Here is a 20140-nt window from a genome sequence, read left to right as displayed (position 1 = left end):
TTGTACTTTCTTCTGTAGGCAACTGGTAGTCTACATTTCTGAGGTGATTTTGTTATTTCTATCATTTCTATTTAATTCAGACATATCTCACTACAGTACTTTATTTCTGTGGTTGTTTTGTTATTCATATATATTCTGAGTTTTTAAAATTATGACTTGAAACGTTCTTCACGTTCACAATCTCTTTCCAAACAATATTTAGTTCATAAGCTAGTGTTACACTGCAGCTTTATTCTCCCTCATGATTGATTTCTTGGGTAGTATCTCCATGAGCTAAAGGTTTTAATTTTCACCGTTTCCTTTGTATAGTAATTTTACATATTTGTTGGGTAGTTTTTCTTGTTCATACTTAAATGTGCAGGATTTTGGGACTAAAAAGGACAGGCAACTTTATGAAGGTGAGTTGGGTGCCATACTGTTTTCTTGGTGCAAGAGTGCCCTCTTCTGTCGATGCAGTGAAGTGCAGTTTTAAAATGGTGTCTTACTGCTATGCCTGTTCACCTGAGTTTTGTAGAGAGATTTGAAAGTAGGTGTCCTCCATTATACTGAAGAATAGTTCCATCAGAGGAATAAATATTGGCAAAAAGAGGCCAAACCATTATGCAGAGATTTTATGATCATCTTTCTAGAAAATTTAAGCGAATAAGCTTATAATTTACCATAAAAGAATATTCTTCAAGATGGTTTGTTAGATATCCAAATTTTTTTTCTTATACACCAGTAATAACTATTCACCAACACAATGCCTTATTCAGTTCATAGCACTTAATTCTATTTGAGATTATCTTGTTTTTGTTTATTTATTGTTTGTGTCACCCCAAAAGAATGTGAATTTAATGAGAGAATGGACCTTTTAATCTACATCTTACTCATTGCTTTACCTCAGTACCTAAAGCAATATCTGGCAAATAGTAGATGCTCAGGAAATACTTGTTGACTGACTGACTGACTGAATGAATGAATGGAAAACCCAAAGACTGTATTCACAAGAATATCAAAGTGATAAAATATCTATAAATAAATTGAACAAATTTATTTTTCTTGTGATGAATAACACAAATATGGAAATATTAAAATGTATACATATAGCTCAAGGAATTATTACAAAGTGAGCAACCATGGAACCACCACCCAGATTAAAAAAATAGAACATTACCATTGCTCCAAAATTCCCCCACATCCCTTTTTAGTTATGATTTTCTTCATCCTCTTCAATATGTAACCAATATGCTAACTTGCAGCACTATAGGTTTGACCCTCCAACAACACAGGTTTGAACTGCATGGATCCGCTTGTACTCAGAGTTTTCTCAATAAATATACTGGAAAATATTTTGGAGATTTGGAACAATTTGAAAAAACTTGCAGGTTTTTCAAATCACAGATTTTTCAAATCGCTGTACAGTCTAGAAATATCAAAAATATTAAGAAAAAGGTATGTCACGAAGGCATAAAGTATATGTAGGTACTAGCCTATTTTATAATTTACTCTCATAAAATATGTACAAATCTATTATAAAAAATTAAAATGTGTCAAAACTTATGTGCACGAACACTTACAGATGGTCATACATGGTGCTATTTGCAGTTAAGAGAAATGTGAACAAAAGTAAAGATGCAGTGTTAAGTCGTAATTGCATAAATTAACTGTAATACATAGTGTATTACTGTAATAATTTTGTAGCCAATTCCTATTGCTATTACAGTGAGCTCAAGTGTTGCAAGTATCTGTTTGAAGCACAGTGTGAGGACAGTGATCTCTGCATGAGCAGCTCATCTGTCCAGTAAGTTGTGTATCACAATAAAAAGTGATGTTTCACAGTTCTTGTGTATTTTTCATCATGTTTAGTGCAATACCATACAGCTTGAATAACATCATGGGACCTGTACGAAGTGCCACCAGTGATGCTGAAAGTGTGCCCAAGAAACAGAGAAAAGCAAAAACATTACAAGAGAAAGTTGAATTCCTTGATATCTACCATAGATTGAGGTCTGCAGTTGCATTTTCCCACCATTTCAAGATAGATGAACCCAGTATCAGGACCATTGTAAAAAAAGAAAAGGAAATGCGTAAAGCTGTCTTTGCAGCTACACCAGGAGATATGAAAACTTTACTATTTTTGAGAAACACGTTTTCATTTTATATTGAAAATGCAGCTTTTATATGGGGGCAGAATTACTATAAGAAAGGCATACCTATAGACTCCAATATGATTAGAGAAAAACCAAAGTCATTGTATGACAACTTAAAGCAAGAGGAAGGTGCAGGATCTAAAGTTGGAGAATTTAATGTCAGTAAAGGATGGTTTGATTATTTTAGAAAAAGATTTGGCTTAAAAATGTCAAGATAACATTTTTTATGACCAAGAGGCAGCAAATTCCCAGATGCCATTAATAAAATAATTGAGGAGGAAGGATATCTACCTGACCATGTTTTTGAAGCATATCAAAGTGCCCTATTCTGGAAAAAAAGGCCATAAATAACATGTATTAGTAAGAAAGAGAAGCAGGCATCAGGACTTAAGGCAGGAAGGGATAAGCTAATGCTACTGTTTTGTACAAATACAGTTGGGTTTATAATAAAAATTGTCTTTATTGATAGCACTAACCCCCAACACTTGAAAGGAAAAGACAAATACCAGCTGCCAGTCTTTTGGTTGTACAAAAAGAAGGCCTGGAATATGAGAATTCTTTTTCTGGATTGATTCATCAATGCTTTGCCCCTGAAATCAGGAAGTGCTTTGCCAGAAAGGGACTGACTTTTAAAATTCTTTTGCTATTGAACTATGCCCCTGGTCACCTAGAACCCCATTAGCTCAACATCAAAGACGTTGAAGTTATCTCCTTGCCATGAAACACAGTGTCTCTAATTCAGCCTCTAAATGATTACACACAATACTCTATGGAAAGTATTGCCAACGCTATAGAAGAGAACCCCAGTAGAAAGAACACTCTGGAAATCTGGAAGGATTATACCACTGAAGATGCCATCGTTATTATAGAAAAAGCCATGACAGCTGTCAAGCCTGAAACAATAAATTCCTGCTAGAGAAAACTGCGTCCAGATGTTGTGCATGACTTCAAAGGATTTACGACAGAACCAATCAAGGAAACTATGAAAAAGATTGTGGATATGACACACACACACAAAAAAGGTAGGGGATGAAGGATTTCAAGATATGGATCTTGGGGAAATTCAAGAGTAAATAGATTCCACACCACAGGAATTAACAGAAGACAATTTTATGGAGATGAGTGCTTCTGAACCAGCTCCAGATGGTGAGAAAGAAGACATAAAAAAAAAGCCAGAAAACAAATTGACATTAGACAATCCGGCAGAAAGGTTCTGATTACTCAAGGCTGCTTTTAAATTCTTTTTAGACATGGACCCTTTGACGACACAGGCACTGAAGCTAAAGCAAATTATGGAAGCAGGATTGGTACCATGTGGAAACATCTCTAGAGAAGTGAAAAAGAAAGTCAGAAATGATGATATATTTCTATAAAGTTGCACCAAGTCTATGCATCTGCTCCCTCCCATTCTGCCTTCTCCACCCCTTCTGCCTCTGCCACTCTTGAAACAGCCAGGCCAACTGCCCCTCTTTCTCCTCTGCCTCAGCCTACTCAATGTGAAGATGACGGGAATGGACTTTATTGATGATCCACTTCCACTTAATGAATAGTAAATATATTTTCTTTTTTGTTTATTTTCTTAATAACATTCCCTTTTCTCTAGCTTACTTTGTTGTAAGAAATACGGTATGTAATACATAGAATACATGTATTACATAGTATGTAATAATAGACTATGTTATTGGTAAGTTTTCTGTTCAACAGTAGGCTATCGGTAGTTAAGTTTTTGTGGAGTGAAAAATTATACATTGGTAATCTTTGTCTTTGGTTGTAAACTAGGGGTGATTTTTCGCCCTCTTTATGCTTCGTTTGTTTTCTACAAGTTTTGTATATCACCAACATGATTCTTGTAATCAAGGACAAACATTTAATAGCTTTATTAAAACAGTATTGTGAATATTTAATAGCTTTATTAAAATATTTATTTAATATATAAAATATATATTATTTTAATAATGTACATAAATAAAATAAAAATATATATTATTAAAATATTATTTATTAACGTATTATTGTGTGTATATATATATGTACACACACACACACACACACACACACACACAAGCTGGGCACGGTGATGCATGCACGTAGTCCCAGCTATTCAGGAGGCTGAGGTGGAAGGATTGCTGGAAGCCAGGTGCCCAAATCCAGAATCCAACCTGGACAACATAGTGAGACCCCATCTCTAAAAAGAAAATTATAAAAATAAAAAATTATACCTGGATTTTCAACTGCAAGGGGGGTTGGCATTGCTAACCCCGTGTTGTTCAGGGGTCAACTGAAGTTTAGTTTTGTCTGCTTTTGTACTTTATATAAAAAGAATCATACAGGGTGCATTCTTTTACACTTGGCTCCTTTGTTCAAAATATTGTTTGAGATATTTATCTTTTTTTTTTTTTTTTTGCCTGTACCTTTAGTTCATTCATTGTTGTTGCTGTATAGGATTTCATTGTGTGAACATACCATTATTTACGTGTTATGCTGTTAATGTACATTTGGGTTTCCAGTATTTGGCTATTATGAATGTTGCTATGGGAACATGTCTCTTGGTGCCCATGAGCACATATTTATATTGGGTAAATATCTGAGGTGAAATTATTAGGTCATGGGGTGTATCTATATATATCCAACTTTGTATATATATATATATCTCCAACTTTGACAGTGTTTTTTGATTAATAAAAGCTTTTAAATTTTGTGTTGTTCAGTTTGGTAATTTTTACTGTTATTGTAAATGCTTTTTTGTGTTTCAATTAGCTCTGTGATCCATTTAGAATGGAAATCTGTATATGATGTGACGTAGTAGTTAAAATTCCTTTCTCCCCCATGTAATTATCCAAAGAACTCAACATAATTTATTGAAGAGACCATTCTTTCTCCACTGCTCTGCAACAAACTTGAACAAAATCAAGGTGCACACATGCATCAGTAATTTTCTGGGCTTCTGTTCTGATCTATCCTTTGCCAAAAAGCATGCTGACAATTAATAATAAATCTTGCTATCTGACAGAGCAGGTATTACCTCTTCCTCCTTCTCTTTCAGCAGTGTCATGGCTGTTGTTAGCCCTTGGCTATTTCATATAAATTTGGAATCAGCTGACCAATTTTTTGGAAAATGAAGTTCCTGAGATTTTGATTGAGATTGCAGTGATTAATTTTGAGAAAATTGGCATCCTTACAATATTGAGTCAGTTAAATCACAAATAAAATATACTGCTCTATTTACTCAGTCTTCTTAATTTCTCTAAATTATGTTTAATCTTTTTCTATATGGAGTCTTAAACATCTTTCATATTCACTAGTTATGTGATGCTTTTTTCATTATTTTAAAAAAATTGACATACAATTATATGTATTTATCACATACAAGGTGTTTTGAAGTATAGAACATTGCATAATGACCAAATCTAGCTAATTAACATAGTATTACCTCACATAGCTTATTATTATTATTATTTTTGAGATGGAGTCTGGCTCTGTCGCCCTGGCTGGAGTGCAATGGTGCTATCTCGGCTCACTGCAACCTCCGCCTCTTTGGTTCATGCAATTCTCCTGCCTCAGCCTCCCGAGTAGCTGGGATTACAGGTGCATGCCATCACATCCAGCTAATTTTTGTATTTTCAGTAGAGATGGAGTTTTGCTATGTGGGCCAGACTGGTCTCTAACTCCTGACCCCAGGTGATCTGCCTGCCTCGGCCTCCCAAAGTGCTGGATTACAAGTATGAGCCACCACGCCCAGCCTCACATAACTTTTTTATACTCTTTTAAATTATATATTTAAAATGTTTCTAACTGTGTGTTGCTAGTATATTAAAAACACTTGAGTTTTTATATTGACCTTGTATTCAGCAATCTTGCTAAACTCACTTTTTAATTCTCATAACATTTGCCTCAATTCCTCTGTGAATGATTCTATTTTTGTTTTTAAATTATCTTACCTTTTAAATAATTATCTAATTAATCAGTTAATTAATTGCTTTATTGCACTTGCCAGAGTCTCTGGTTCAATTTTGAGTGGAAGCAGTGACGGTGAGCATACTTGTTTTGTTTCTCATCACAAAGAGAAAACTTGTTGTCTCTCTCTCCTTTGTCTCTCTCCTCGTGATTTCTTTCTATTAACTATTGAAGGACATGTAAGATGATCATACTACTTGCTCATTATGTAAAGATGAAAAATTTTCCCATTTAACATATTAATTCTAAAGAGTCCTGATCTAAGCCCCAAAAGTGTTTTTCATAGGTCTTGATAAACTAATTAAAAATTATATCTAAAGAGAATATATGCAAGGTTGCAAATAAATTTTTGGAAAGCAAAAATAATGACGGATTGGGCTAGATATCAAAACACTTTTGTCATAGGTGAAGCACCCTAGAAGCAGAGCCAAAGACAGGGATTTTTCAGGTAATTTTTGGGAAGAGTGTGATGGGGAATGTGCTTGTTTGAAAGAAGCAGAACAAGGCAAGGGGAAATGTTAATTAATCATGTGGTTTCTGCTAAAGACTGGCTTCAGTCTAATCTCGTGGGGGAGGTCTGGAGGAGAAGTGGCACTATAAATTTAGTGGAGAAGTTGCACTATAAAGTTAGTCTTACCCAGGCGGCTGTCTTTTTTTTTTTTTTTTTTTTGAGGTGGAGTTTCACTCTTGTTGCCCAGGTTGGAGTGCAACGGCGTGATCTCAGCTCACTCCAAACCCCACCTCCTGGGTTCAAGCGATTCTCTTGCCTCACCCTCCTGAGTAACTGGGATTACAGACATGTGCCACCACGCCTGGCTAATTTTTGTATTTTTAGTAGAGATAAGGTTTCACCATGTTGGTCAGGCTGGTCTCGAACTCTTGACCTTAGGTGATCCACCCGCCTTGGCCTCCTTAAGTGCTGGGATTACAGACGTGAGCCACTGCGCCCAGCCAGGGGCTGTCTTTTTATGCCCTTATGCCAGTGAGTCATGCTGGAGGTGTGCCCTGGCGCGGAGGATGGAGTGGTACCTGGCTTCCCACGTAGGCAGCTCTCCTTTAGCCGAGAAAAGGCCATCTGTGAATTATAAGGGAAAACAACAACTGGGTAACAGGCGTGCTGGTAGGTTAAGGAAATCTGGTGGGAGCATCGACAGCATCCACTACAAGATTATATGCTTGGAGAAGAAAAATATTACAAGTCAGTATCAGTAACAGATACACAGAGGTTGGAACAAAACTGTGAGCTATGGAACAGGGTTGGGAACCTGTCAATACTCTGCTTCAGGGGATAACTATTTCTTCTCCTCACCTGTTAGCATAGAAATCATTTTTAAAATGGTTCTTAATCATCAACGTATATTCCACCTCTGGGGCAGTTTTGATCCTAGAAAGAAGAGACGGATAAAACAGAACAGGGAGGAGTCCTGTGATAAGAGGTTGGGAAGGCATTGAAAATTAGGTTTAGAGAGAATAAGGATGAGAATCTGTCACGAGATGGAGGTGCTTGAGTGTTAAACAAGAGCAGTTCCTGGTGTGAGTGGGCTACTATAAGAGAGGGAAGGTGAAGTTCTGAGAAGTGAGAGGCGCTGGCAACAGGAATGGTGAAGTTGTACAGGGTGGCGGTAGCAGCTGGGGTGGACAGGAAGACCATATGCAGAGTCCCGTAGGGGCCCGTGGTTGGAGACAGAGCAGCACAGCATGATGGTCTAAGTTTCCAAAGGGGAGCATTGAAGGTGACTGAAGGAAGAAAGACTTGGAAGAAGAGGGAGTGTGAGGGAGAATAGGAATGGTGACTTTGCTTTCCCAAGATATGAGTGGCTGTTCCCAGAAAAGACTATGGGATGTAGTAGTCCTCAGGACATGCCAGGTTTCCCGTTGAAAGCAGGTGGTAGAGAAAAAGCTTTAGCAAAAAGCAGAAGGCCTGTGGAAATAGCTGGGTAATAGAACAGGAAGTCTAGGGGCCACAGAGAAAGAAATAAGAAGATATAAACTGATATGGATATTAAAACATAAAGCATTATGGCCGACTCAGAGATTTTATGCCATTTTAAAAAAATAACATTTCCATTTCACCGGCATCCAGGGTTAACTAAGTGTTAATTCTTTCTAAACCTTACTCAATTTGCAAGATTCTCAGTGCCTATTAAAAAGCAAATCAATTAAATGTGGCTTTGAGTTTGCTTAAAGAGTAGCAATCAAAATATTTTGAAAAAAGTAAATTGTGAGTATGGAGATTGGAGCACACATGACCCATATGCCCTTCGAGCCTGTGTATCTAGGGAGGTGTTCCTCTAGGCAGAAGGAAGAGCTAAGACGCCCTTCTAGGAGCTGCTGCCCAGCAACGATGGCAAATCTCCACGCCCTTTACTGAAGATTAAAGCTAAGACTAATCCAAGCACTGTTTCTTTTAACGAACTGGTAGGGCCAGTAGAAATGCTCCAGGGTTGGCAGGAAAAACTGGAATCTGGGGGGTGTAATTTCCTATTGAGTTTTTTTGGTGGTGTTGTTTTCCTGAAATCAGGAGGGTATTGAGTGCTTATGAGTTATTGGCATTAGACGCAGTACCTAGTACATAATAGACTTGATAAATGTTTATTGGATGAATTAAAATGAGATATTTTACAATTAATGGACGGAATACTTGAGAATAATAGGTGTGTGCGTGTGTGTGTGTGTGCGTACACGTGCATGCTCGCTTGTGTGTGGCTGCCTACCCAAATTTTCTTGTTCCTTTTTCTTGTTCTTTTGTAGCAAGATAGTTTTCTTTCATTTTCTTCCTGGCATTTGGCACTCCTAAATAATGCAACTGCAAAAATAACTCTGTTACAGAGAATGACTTGTCAGGACACAGCTCTGTCCATCTGTAGTAAGTAAAGTATGCATTTAATGTGTGTCTTCATCAGGCTATATACCTTTGGTTCCCAGCGTTGGCTGCACATTGTAATCACCTGGGGTGATAAAAATTCTGATGCCTGGTTTCCACCTGAGAGATGCTGACTCAGTTCGTCTGGGGTGGGGCTTGGGCATAGATTTTTTTTAAAGTTCCGAGGAGATTTTAAGGTGCACGCAAGGTGGAAAACCACTGCTGAAGCAGATGTGGAGAACTATAAATTAAGAATCCCAGCTACATAATTGACTTATGCTTCCTAGTTCCTTGCCCAGCCACCACCATCTCTCCAAAAACCCGAGGTAAGTTCTTATTTTGGCTCCAATTTAAGACCTCTGTATTTTGAGAATGATGATGTTTGTCGTTTGAAAGAATTACTTTTATTGTGCATAGACTTTCTGGAGGTAGTTTTATTTAATTTAGTTCCTAATGGCCATGACAGTGTAACTTCTTTGACAGTAAATTAATCCATGTTATTTCTGAGTTAACCTGTAAAGGATCTCTACAAGGGAACCTGAGGTTGAAATGGAAGCTTTGATATCAGATGTGGGATGCGTTAGCAGGGATGAGCCCTTGAGGGCAAAAGGCCCCAAAAGTATTGGGCTTTAAAAAACTTTATTTTTCATTAGTCTTATTCTTGTTTTAGGATTCCTCCTAAAGCCTTTACTTACTAGTTATAAAGTAGTTGATAATGAAGCAAACATAAAAACAGTTCTACCTATTTATTTTTGGCAAATATTAATTGCTCTTTAAAAATTATTTTTGTGAAAGGACAAAAGTAATGCAAGCTCATGTACAAGCCTAAAACAATACAGAAAAGCATAAAAAAAGAAAATCCTTTTATCTCCACCTAATAATTCATGACCAGAGATATGCGGTTTCTGCTTCAAAAAAATTCAACCCAGAGTCAAGTTTTTATGCAGTTAGGGAAAGGGGTTTAAGAGATGTAATCAATCCTGTCACTCTCTGGGCTGAATTCTGAATCAATTGAGAAATAGTATCAGATAAGGATTCAAGTCTTGGCTTTATTATTGCTAAGGTTGGATCTGAGAGCACTGCTTGAACTTGAGGCCCATGGAGATTCTTGTGCCTACCCCCCTGCCTTAGCTTGGACCCCACATCTGGACAAACTGGTGTTGCCTGGACAAGGGCTGGGTCTACGTGGGGAAGCTTCCATGAAGAGGAGGCTGTGCGGAGGCAGAGGCAGGCAGGTTCAGACAGAGAACAAGAGAATAAAGCTATTAAAACATTAACCCTGCTCCCCGGGGAAATAAGAACTGAGCACCACCGGATGCTGGAAGACTCCAGCGGACTGATTGATGTCTCCCGGCAAGAGAAGGCCAAGAGAGGATGTGAGAAGCAGGCAGCAGCGACCTTTCACCAAGAGGGTGGAAATCACTATATTCCGGATCGATGCGAGAAGAGGAATAGAAGCAGGAAGGGTTCCCCTGACACAGAGTAATTCAAATGTTCAGCTTTGATTGTTGTTCTTGCTGTTCTAGATCTTGCTAAAATCATCATGGATTCACTCGGCGCCGTCAGCACTCGACTTGGGTTTGATCTTTTTGAAGAGCTGAAGAAAACAAATGATGGCAACATCTTCTTTTCCCCTGTGGGCATCTTGACTGCCATTGGCATGCTCCTCCTGGGGACCCGAGGAGCCACCGCTTCCCAGTTGGAGGAGGTTGGGTGCAGTCGGGGGCTTCCTTGTTTTCTATGCACAAATTCATTTGGGGGGTTGGTCAGCCCTCTTGCATTATCTTAAAAATATGCTCATCTTGACCTGTGGACCAGGAAACAAAGACTTTCAAGACAGGGAGCAATTTCAGATCTATCAGGAAAGCCCTCTTCCCTTTCCAAATACCATCTCCCCAACTGCTCCCAGATGCTTGAAATTTTTTTGAGTAGGGACTGGTTGAGTAACCTTGTCCAAAGCCATTGCACTCATAATTAAGACAGAGCATGAAAAGTACTTATGGAAAAAGTGATGTAATCCCCACAAGGGTAAAAATGACACATCCAAGATGAACAGAGGAACACATAAGCCAATACGAGCTCCTTAGAAAAAAATCAGAGGTATTTTTAGTAGAGATGGGCATTCACCATGTTGGCCAGGCTAGTCTCGAACTCCTGACCTCAGGTGATCCACATGCCTTGGCCTCCCAAAGTGCTGGGATTACAGGCATGAGCTTAGCCGGGCGTGGTGGCAGGTGCTTATAATCCCAGCTACTCGGGAGGCTGAAGCAGAAGAATCTCTTGAACCCAGGAACAGAGGTTTCAGTGAGCCAAGATCATGCCACTTCACTCTAGCCTGGGCAAAAGAGCGAAACTCCATCACACACACACACAAAAAAGAAAAATCAGAGGTAAACACAGACCTTTTCATGATTTTGCAAGGAAAGAATGTCACCTCGTATACCACCGAGGTTTCTTTCACAAGCGTCCACTCTCCCCTGACTGACTCTGTGTGAGGTTTTCTCTTCTCTGAGCACCACGGTAATATTTTCTATCTCTTCCAGGTGTTTCACTCTGAAAAAGACATGAAGAGTTCAAGAATAAAGGCTGAAGAAAAAGAGGTGGTAAGAATAAAGGCTGAAGGAAAAGAGGTGGGGAGATGTGTTTTACAAACTACAACAGAGTTGCATTTTAGGTGTGGGTTCTCTGGGGAAAAGGACTGAGAAAGGCATGAAAGCAATATTGTTGCTTTATTATTAAGTAATAGCAATCACTGTGGACAAATAATGTAGTAAGGATTATATAATAATAATAACCCCTTAGTATTGAGAAGAGACCTTAGGTATAATGGACAATACCGCTATGATAGAACTGGTAAAGGCTAATAGACGGAAAAGTTCCCATAGCAGAGGGGATGGGTTTAGGAGTTAAATAGACTTAGGTTCAAGTCCTGGCTCAGTCACTTAAGAGTGATGCTACTTTGGGCAAGTTATTTATCTTCTTTCAGCCTCTGTAAAGTGCCCAATAGAGGCATCTGGTAACTGAGCCAGTGGTGGCGGCAGTAGTAGCAGTAGGTGATATTATTGCTAAACTCCACTCATATTTTTAACCCCCTGCTGATGTTGTATTTAAAAAATTAGTACAGGCACAATGACTTCCTGAGGTCTTTTCCAGCTCCAGTGTTCCTGTATTCGCCACTCAAAGGAGAGTCTACTCAAACACGGGAAAGGAATAAGCCCATTAGGTCGGGGCTAGGATCAGATGTTAGCACTCTTGGGAAGGGCACAGATGCTCTGACAGTAGTCATAGTGCAATTCCAGACCCTCATAAAACCATGGCTCAGATCACCCAGCAATACGAGCTGCTCATTTCACAACCCCAAAAGGCTAGGTCCTGTGGGTAGCTCATTTGCACCTGTGGAGAGTCAGGCTTCCTTTCAGGGTTTGCGCAACCAAGTTGGGTCATATGGCCACTGCAGTGTCCCCTCAACTGAGGAGTGCAGTTGTCTTCAGAGCACATTCTTTCTCAGCCATGATAGCCCATGTAGAACCTTTGTGCAAATTAGAAAACGGCTCATTCTTTTGGATAGCTGCCCTATTCCAATGTGAAGGGCTAGATGACTGGGGTGGGAATTGAATTTCAGCTTTGTGTAAGGCACAGCTTACACGTACACATTGTCTAGCAGTTTTGCCCATTCCCCAGAATTTTCCTGGGAGCCACAGAGGTATGAAGAGAATAGAATTACTGACTGAAAGGATATTAGGACTAGAATACATCTTAGAGGTCATCTACTCCAATCTCCTCATTTAATAATTTGTCCAGAGACTGGCTTGGCATGTACCCATTTGATTATTATTTAAATTCAGAGTATTCTCAATCTTGCTTTTAAAAAATGCTGATAAAATCTCAAGACATATGTGCAAAAGGTATAGGGAAAAATGCAATAAACACACTTTTTTTTTTTTTGAGATGGAGTCTTGCTCTGTCGCCCAGGCTGGAGTGTAGTGGCGCAATCTCGGCTCACTGCAAGCTCCGCCTCCCGGGTTCACGCCATTCTCCTGCCTCAGCCTCCGAGTAGCTGGGACTACAGGCGCCCACCACCACGCCCGGCTAATTTTTTTTTTGTATTTTTAGTAGAGACGGGGTTTCACTGTGGTCTTGATCTCCTGACCTCGTGATCCGCCCGCCTCGGCCTCCCAAAGTGCTGGGATTACAAGCGTGAGCCACCGCGCCCGGCCTAATAAACACACTTTAACCCCTCTTTTCAGTGTATGAAATAAACCATTACCAAATCAGCTGATGCCCCTTAGGCTGATGTATAACACCTTCCCTGAGCACACCCCCATCCTCTCCTGAGAGAGGAAGTCCCACTATTGTGGGTTAGGTGTTCATTATTCCCACGTATTTATTATTTCATTACATACCACATATTTTTGTCATTATTCTTTGGAACTTGATTATTTTTGGCTTAGCATTGTGTTTATAAGATTCATCTGTTTTAAGGGGATACTTATAGCCCTATTTGATTCATTTTTATAGCTATTTCCTCATTTATTCTGTTGATGGGGCAGGCCTTCCTTCCTTCCTTCCTTCCTTCCTTCCTTCCTTCCTTCCTTCCTTCCTTCCTTCCTTCCTTCCTTCCTTCCTTCCTTCCTTCCTTCCTTCTACAAACAATGCAAAAATGGCCTTTTTAATACAAGCCTCCTAATTTGCCTGGGCGAGAGTTTATCTAGTCCCAAGCTATCCAGTATAGTAGCTACTCAAGTGGCTAGTGAACACTTGAAATATATCTAGTTTGAATCGAGATGTGCTACAGGTATAAAATGCATATTATATTTCAATAATTTAGTATGAGAAAAGAATACAAAATATTTATTTTAATATATTATTTTTGCTGAAATAGGTATCATATATAATATATAATTAATATTAATTAATATTTATTATATTTATATGTTGAAATAATGACATTCTAGATATGCTGTTCAGGTAACATAGAATATGAAACCTTCAATCAGAAAACTGACGGGCCCTACATAAAATATTCAGAAGAGTTTTTTTCCCCCTGGAGACAAGGATAAATCTCACTTCAGCCCAATGTGTAGTGACTCATACCATTAGGAATCACTCTTCTTATTCACTATCTGGAAAAATTTCCAAACTTCAATAGATGAGAATTGTCTGGGGAAATCATTTACTTTCCTTAGATGCTTAGAATCTTGTGGGGAGCTAAGAACAAGCTTATTGAACATTTAGTGAGTACTTTTATTTGAGACCAAAAAACCGCACAACTTGAGTTATAAAAGCAAGATCTGTGGTGTTGGGCTGGCAGAGAAGGCTTCTCTCTGGAGCTGCGATTGGTCATAATTCACATTATCATATGACTTGGGTAAAGACCACCTGATATCCAGGGGCCACATCAAACACAGGGATCACCCCTGAGGCTGACAAACTGAGGGAGAGACGCAGCAGCCACATCCTCTTAGGGGAGAATCTAGGCTTGCTTTTGCCAAGATAACCTGTTGAGATTTTGTTTTAATTTTCAAGATTGAGAACACAGAAGCAGTACATCAACAATTCCAAAAGTTTTTGACTGAAATAAGCAAACTCACTAATGATTATGAACTGAACATAACCAACAGGCTGTTTGGGGAGAAAACATACCTCTTCCTTCAAGTAAGTTTGCTGTGCCTACCATATCTGTGAGTGGTATTCTGGAATGGCCAAATGGCCCTGGTAGGACTGTGGGTCCTGAAGTCGTGCTGCCTGGCTCTGGCCACATCCCTGCAGTACTTTTCCATCCTGATCTACAGACATTCAGAACTGCAGGGAGCTTCTTTTCAGTCCTGGCAATCTGAACCTGATTTTTGCCTCATCCCCAGAATAGCTGCATAAAAATGTGCATGCAGGAACTCAATGTGAGATGCCCAGGGCCTTAAAATTTGTCTTACTGTATTAGTCGTCCTAATGTATACATAAATTTATTTAGAGATGTTGGCAATTGATAAATTGAGTTTTAACCTCTTTTTATTCCTTCCTTGTTTCTCCTAAAGAAATACTTAGATTATGTTGAAAAATATTATCATGCATCTCTGGAACCTGTTGATTTTGTAAACGCAGCAGATGAAAGTCGAAAGAAGATTAATTCCTGGGTTGAAAGCAAAACAAATGGTAGAGTATGGGTGGGTCATTCATTGCAAAAAAACAAAAACAAACAAACAAACAAAAAACACTTCTTGACAACCTGCTGTGAGTGAAGCCCTGGACTTGTCACTGCGTGAGGTGCACAAGCTTTGGGAAGGGACTTGAGATAGGTTTTGCAGGGTTGGAAGGGCAAGCCTGGGCCTAGGAGGTAGGGAGGGCACTGCAGATGGTGGAGCAATTTCAGCAAATGTGGAGCGGCCAAGGGGAGCCAGTAGGGGGACTGCATGAAGCCAAATGCATGGAAACACTTGCTGGAGAACTGTTTACACATAGCCTTGGATCACAATATATTGGGAGTCCTGAAAATGGGATGATGCCTGTCTTGGGTTTCATTCTTTCCTTTATATCAGAGCCTTTCTTCCTGAGTTTTTCTCTGTCTGTGTTAAATGAGAAACACGCAGCTCTCCCATCAAGACTTGTCGTTCCCATCCACAGCTGGGGCCACCTAGTCTTCATCTTCACTTGAGCATCGTGCAGGGATAATGACAACCTACAGCCCTCCCCACAGCAGAGGATTTGACAAGTTTCTTATCCCATTCTTCCTTTCTCATCCCCTGGTATGAGAAATCTACACAGAAATGTTAATGTGGAAATTCACCTTGGGGAGCAATAGCTGATACTTTAGTGTTAGAGTTTCAGATTCCATTTTTATACCAATTATCAGAGAGACCTTTGTTATTCAGAATGTGTTTTTTTTTGCCCTCATGCTTGGTCTGAAGAAAGGAAATGAAAGAAGCAGAAAAAATAGGATCTTTCAAAAATTGGTTGAACAGTATTTTTTAGAATTTATTGTGGGATAGGCTGAACTCAGAGACAAAAATACCAACTCCTTCTCCAATATAATAAGTAATCCCTCAATATCAGGTGGTAACTACATTGAATGGTAAGCATAATAGCTAACACAGAGTGCTTATTATGTGTGAGATGGTGTTCTAAGAGCTTTACATGTGTTAAATCATTTGCTCCTTTCAACAACCCTATGAGGCAGATTTTATTCCTATTTTACAGATGTGGAAACTGAGGCACAGAGAGTTTAAATAACTTGCCCAAGATTACTCAGCTGGTAAGAGGCAAACTGGATGCTAACAGAGGCATCTGACCCCAGAGTCCGGACTCTTAACCATGAACCTCAATTTATCCAGTGGGATAAATAGGCAATGGGCAAAATGAGAACTTCCCCGTCGATTCTGCCAGCGAACCCTTTGTCAGCAAGGCCCTCAGGTGCTGACTTGGCTGGGTTTTTAATGATCAGTCAAGTCCATCTGCATCATATCTGTCATACATATTACTTGCCATTTGGAAGATGGGCCAACATTTTTCTGTTTCTTCATTTGCAGAAAAAATCAAGGACTTGTTCCCAGATGGCTCTATTAGTAGCTCTACCAAGCTGGTGCTGGTGAACACGGTTTATTTTAAAGGGCAATGGGACAGGGAGTTTAAGAAAGAAAATACTAAGGAAGAGAAATTTTGGATGAATAAGGTATGGCCCTTAATTTATTTTCGTGATGTGCTTACACATGGAATGTAAAGTCTAAATTCATGGCTGGGCGTGGTGGCTGACACCTGTAATCCCAGCACTTTGGGAGGCCGAGGTGGGTGGATCACGATATCAAGGGATCGAGACTATCCTTGCCAACATGGTGAAACCCCGTATCTACTAAAAATATAAAAATTAGCTGGGTGTGGTGGTGCATGCAGGTAGTCCCAGCTACTTGGGAGGCTGAGGCAGGACAATTGCTTGAACCCAGGAGGTGGAGGTTGCAGTGAGCCAAGATCACGCCACTGCACTCCAGCCTGGCAACAGAGTGAGACTCCATCCCCCACCCCCCCCAAAAAATCTAAAGTTATATTTGAGCAGATGCATACTGGTAGATAGTAAATGCTCATTCTGAGACTCTGATATTGGGTTTTATTTTAGATTGAGCTAATTATTTTGATGAACTAACTTGGTTGCCTTAATGCCTTTGGTCTTATGTCCTTTGATATTGTGTGCTCTGTTAATTTGTTGCAGAGCACAAGTAAATCTGTACAGATGATGACACAGAGCCATTCCTTTAGCTTCACTTTCCTGGAGGACTTGCAGGCCAAAATTCTAGGGATTCCATATAAAAACAATGACCTAAGCATGTTTGTGCTTCTGCCCAACGACATCGATGGCCTGGAGAAGGTAAACGCTTACATCTCCTTATTCTTGCTTTCATTTCCTAAGGCTTTTTGTCTCAGGGCTTCTGAGTAGGAGCTGTTGGCCAGCGGTGTCAAATAGAAAGTGTTTCTCACTCTCCAGCAGCTACAGATGGATGTGTACTGGGGAGCATTGAATAGTATGGGTCAGGTTTATTGAGAACAACTAATCCTAGAATGTTTGGGATGAACTAAAATGAACATTTAAGATTATATGGGAGTCCTAAAGATCACCCACCATTCTGAGAAATGGTTGATATTTACGGACCCCTTTCCTGGAAAAAAAAAATCACATATGCATATATACAACCAATTCTGCACACTGTTCAGTAGGCTCTTGGAGCTTTTGAATTTCTTTCTTACATCCTTACACCATTGATTTAGTCTCACCCATTTTGTGGTTAAAAAAATTATGTGAGGTCCGGGTGCGGTGGCTCACGCCTGTAATCCCACCACTTTGGGAGGCTGAGGTGGGCGGATCAAGAGGTCAGGAGATCGAGACCATCCTGGCTAACATGGTGAAACCCTGTCTCTACTAAAAATACAAAAAATTAGCTGGGTGAGGTGGTGGCCGCTTGTAGTCCCAGCTACTCAGGAGGCTGAGGTGGGAGAATAGCTTGAACCTGGGAGGCGGAGCTTGCAGTGAGCCGAGATGGCGCCACTGCACTCCAGCCTGGGCGACAGAGCGAGACTCCGTCTCAAAAATAAATAAATAAATAAATAATAAATAAGTTGTGACTAGTGTCCTGTATTTTGAAAATCAGGAGAGTTTTGTTTCAAATCCTGTTTCTCTAGTGGCTTTTTGACCCTTGAAGCTTCTTAACTTTCTTGAACTTCAATACTCTCCCATCTCTGAAGACGGCTCCATGGTGCTTAATGTGCCGCAGTGTTGGAATGATTAGAGAAACGTAGCTTAGAAGGGGTACAGGACATAGAAAGCACTCAACAAATGATAACTGCTATCTTCTTATACTACCAGGTGCTGTGCTACTTCTGTGAAATATTGCTAGTAGCATTTTAAGTTGGAAAATATTTTGGGATAGCAAAATGAATATATGTCTGAGAGCTTTAGGAGTATTTCTGATTCAAAAAGCCCAGTTGTGGGAATTACTCCAAAGAAATAATGCAGAAGAAAAAAATTGCCTTTCTGAGTCAAATCAGTTATTTCGGTATTAAATACACTGGAATGCCCAGTTTGAAATTCATCATAATTATTATTTTTATATCTTTAGTAACTATCAAATCTATCACAATGCCTGATACAGACTAAATGTGTGTAAAGTGAATGAATAGCTAAATATTGGGAAAAATTTATCAACTTCATAAGAATATTATCTAGCTGTTTGAAGATAGGAGAGATATGCAGTAGTGTGAAAAAGTTTACTTTTTATCAAATAAAATGGACATTCACTGTGATTGCAACTATGTAAATATATATGCATTCAAAGACTAGGAGAGGTAGTTAAAATGAGATATATACTAGGTTGATAAAATAAGAAATGACTTATTTTTAATCTTTAAAAATGTATTCAATGCTATTGGATTTCCACATATACACAGATAATTTAAATGGAGAAATATAAGACAACCGCCTGCAGTATAAAGACAACAATCTAGTGAAATAAAATTTCCACTTTAATATTACTAAAATTAATAACTTCTGACTGGTGCAAATCAGTGTTACACTGTTTTAGATTTTTATTGATAATCATACCATTCTACTCTTCTTTTTTTGAAAACAGATAATAGATAAAATAAGTCCTGAGAAATTGGTAGAGTGGACTAGTCCAGGGCATATGGAAGAAAGAAGGGTGAATCTGCACTTGCCCCGGTTTGAGGTGGAGGACAGTTATGACCTAGAGGCGGTCCTGGCTGCCATGGGCATGGGCGATGCCTTCAGTGAGCACAAAGCCGACTACTCGGGAATGTCGTCAGGCTCCGGGTTGCACGCCCAGAAGTTCCTGCACAGTTCTTTTGTGGCGGTGACTGAGGAAGGCACCGAGGCTGCAGCTGCCACTGGCATAGGCTTTACTGTCACATCCGCCCCAGGTCATGAAAATGTTCACTGCAATCATCCCTTCCTGTTCTTCATCAGGCACAATGAATCCAACAGCATCCTCTTCTTCGGCAGATTTTCTTCTCCTTAAGTTGATCGTTGCCATGGCATTGCTGCTTTTAGTGAAAAACAACTACCAGTGTTACTCATATGATTATGAAAATCGTCCATTCTTTTAAATGTTGTCTCACTTGCATTTCCAGTCGTGGCCATCAAATCAATGATTTAATGACTCCAATAATGTGTGTGTTTATAACCATCCTTGAAAGTGAAATGTCCTTTTCTTTGTGCCATGCGTAAGGTGAGTCAAACCAAACCTCACTGATAATCTCCCCTTGGTTTCCTTTGAAAGTAAATCGGTATCTTGTAGTTTTGTGCACACGAAAGGAGAGAAAGTCTCTCCAGTAAAGAGTACGAACTAGTAATTTTGGGGGTCCTCTGTAATTCTAGTATTTTGACATGTTATAATACACAAGTAAAATAAAACAATAGTTTACTCAGCTCATGTTACTATTCCCCGACAGATATTGTGGCAAATCGCACATAGGAAAGAGAATTTAGGAATACAGTAGCAAAACATTAATTAAACCTCCAATGCCAGGACAAAATAAAACAATATACCAGATGGAGAGGATGCCCGTATTTTCATCTTCCATTCTAACATCATCCATTGTTAGATGCATAAGCATTTTGATATTGTGTAATAAATGTGGTATTTGAGAAGATAAATGATGTAGTTGATCAGTATTCCTCCTCTCTCAACTTTTTAGA

General features: G+C 39.3%; 1 protein-coding gene across 2 annotated transcripts; it reads left to right on the top strand.

The window, feature by feature from the left end:
* Positions 1 to 10492: 10492 nt before the first annotated feature.
* Positions 10493 to 19460, top strand: SERPINB13 (serpin family B member 13). 2 transcript variants are annotated; one of them, XM_032151684.2, is made up of 7 exons: positions 10493 to 10657; positions 11493 to 11579; positions 14476 to 14604; positions 14982 to 15099; positions 16470 to 16612; positions 17144 to 17299; positions 19056 to 19460. In XM_032151684.2, the coding sequence occupies exons 1-7, from the start codon at positions 10493 to 10495 to the stop codon at positions 19458 to 19460; spliced, it is 1203 nt and encodes a 400-aa protein (XP_032007575.1). The 2 variants fall into 2 exon arrangements, with proteins under 2 accessions (XP_032007575.1, XP_032007581.1); XM_032151690.2 differs by lacking the exons at positions 10493 to 10657; positions 11493 to 11579; positions 14476 to 14604; positions 14982 to 15099 and adding an exon at positions 16290 to 16353.
* The last annotated feature ends 680 nt before the right edge of the window (positions 19461 to 20140 follow it).

Source organism: Hylobates moloch, unplaced genomic scaffold, assembly GCF_009828535.3.
Source record: "Hylobates moloch isolate HMO894 unplaced genomic scaffold, HMol_V3 SCAFFOLD_5, whole genome shotgun sequence".
Lineage (NCBI taxonomy): Eukaryota > Metazoa > Chordata > Mammalia > Primates > Hylobatidae > Hylobates > Hylobates moloch.
This window is presented reverse-complemented; position numbering and strand designations above follow the sequence as displayed.

Excerpts from the sequence above, each read along its gene's own strand:
- SERPINB13 (XM_032151684.2), top strand. The coding sequence starts at position 10,493 with ATGGATTCACTCGGCGCCGTCAGCACTCGACTTGGGTTTGATCTTTTT. Across the intron at positions 15,100-16,469 it reads GGTTGAAAGCAAAACAAATG|AAAAAATCAAGGACTTGTTC; the intron begins GTAGAGTATGGG and ends CTTCATTTGCAG. Across the intron at positions 17,300-19,055 it reads ACATCGATGGCCTGGAGAAG|ATAATAGATAAAATAAGTCC; the intron begins GTAAACGCTTAC and ends TTTTGAAAACAG.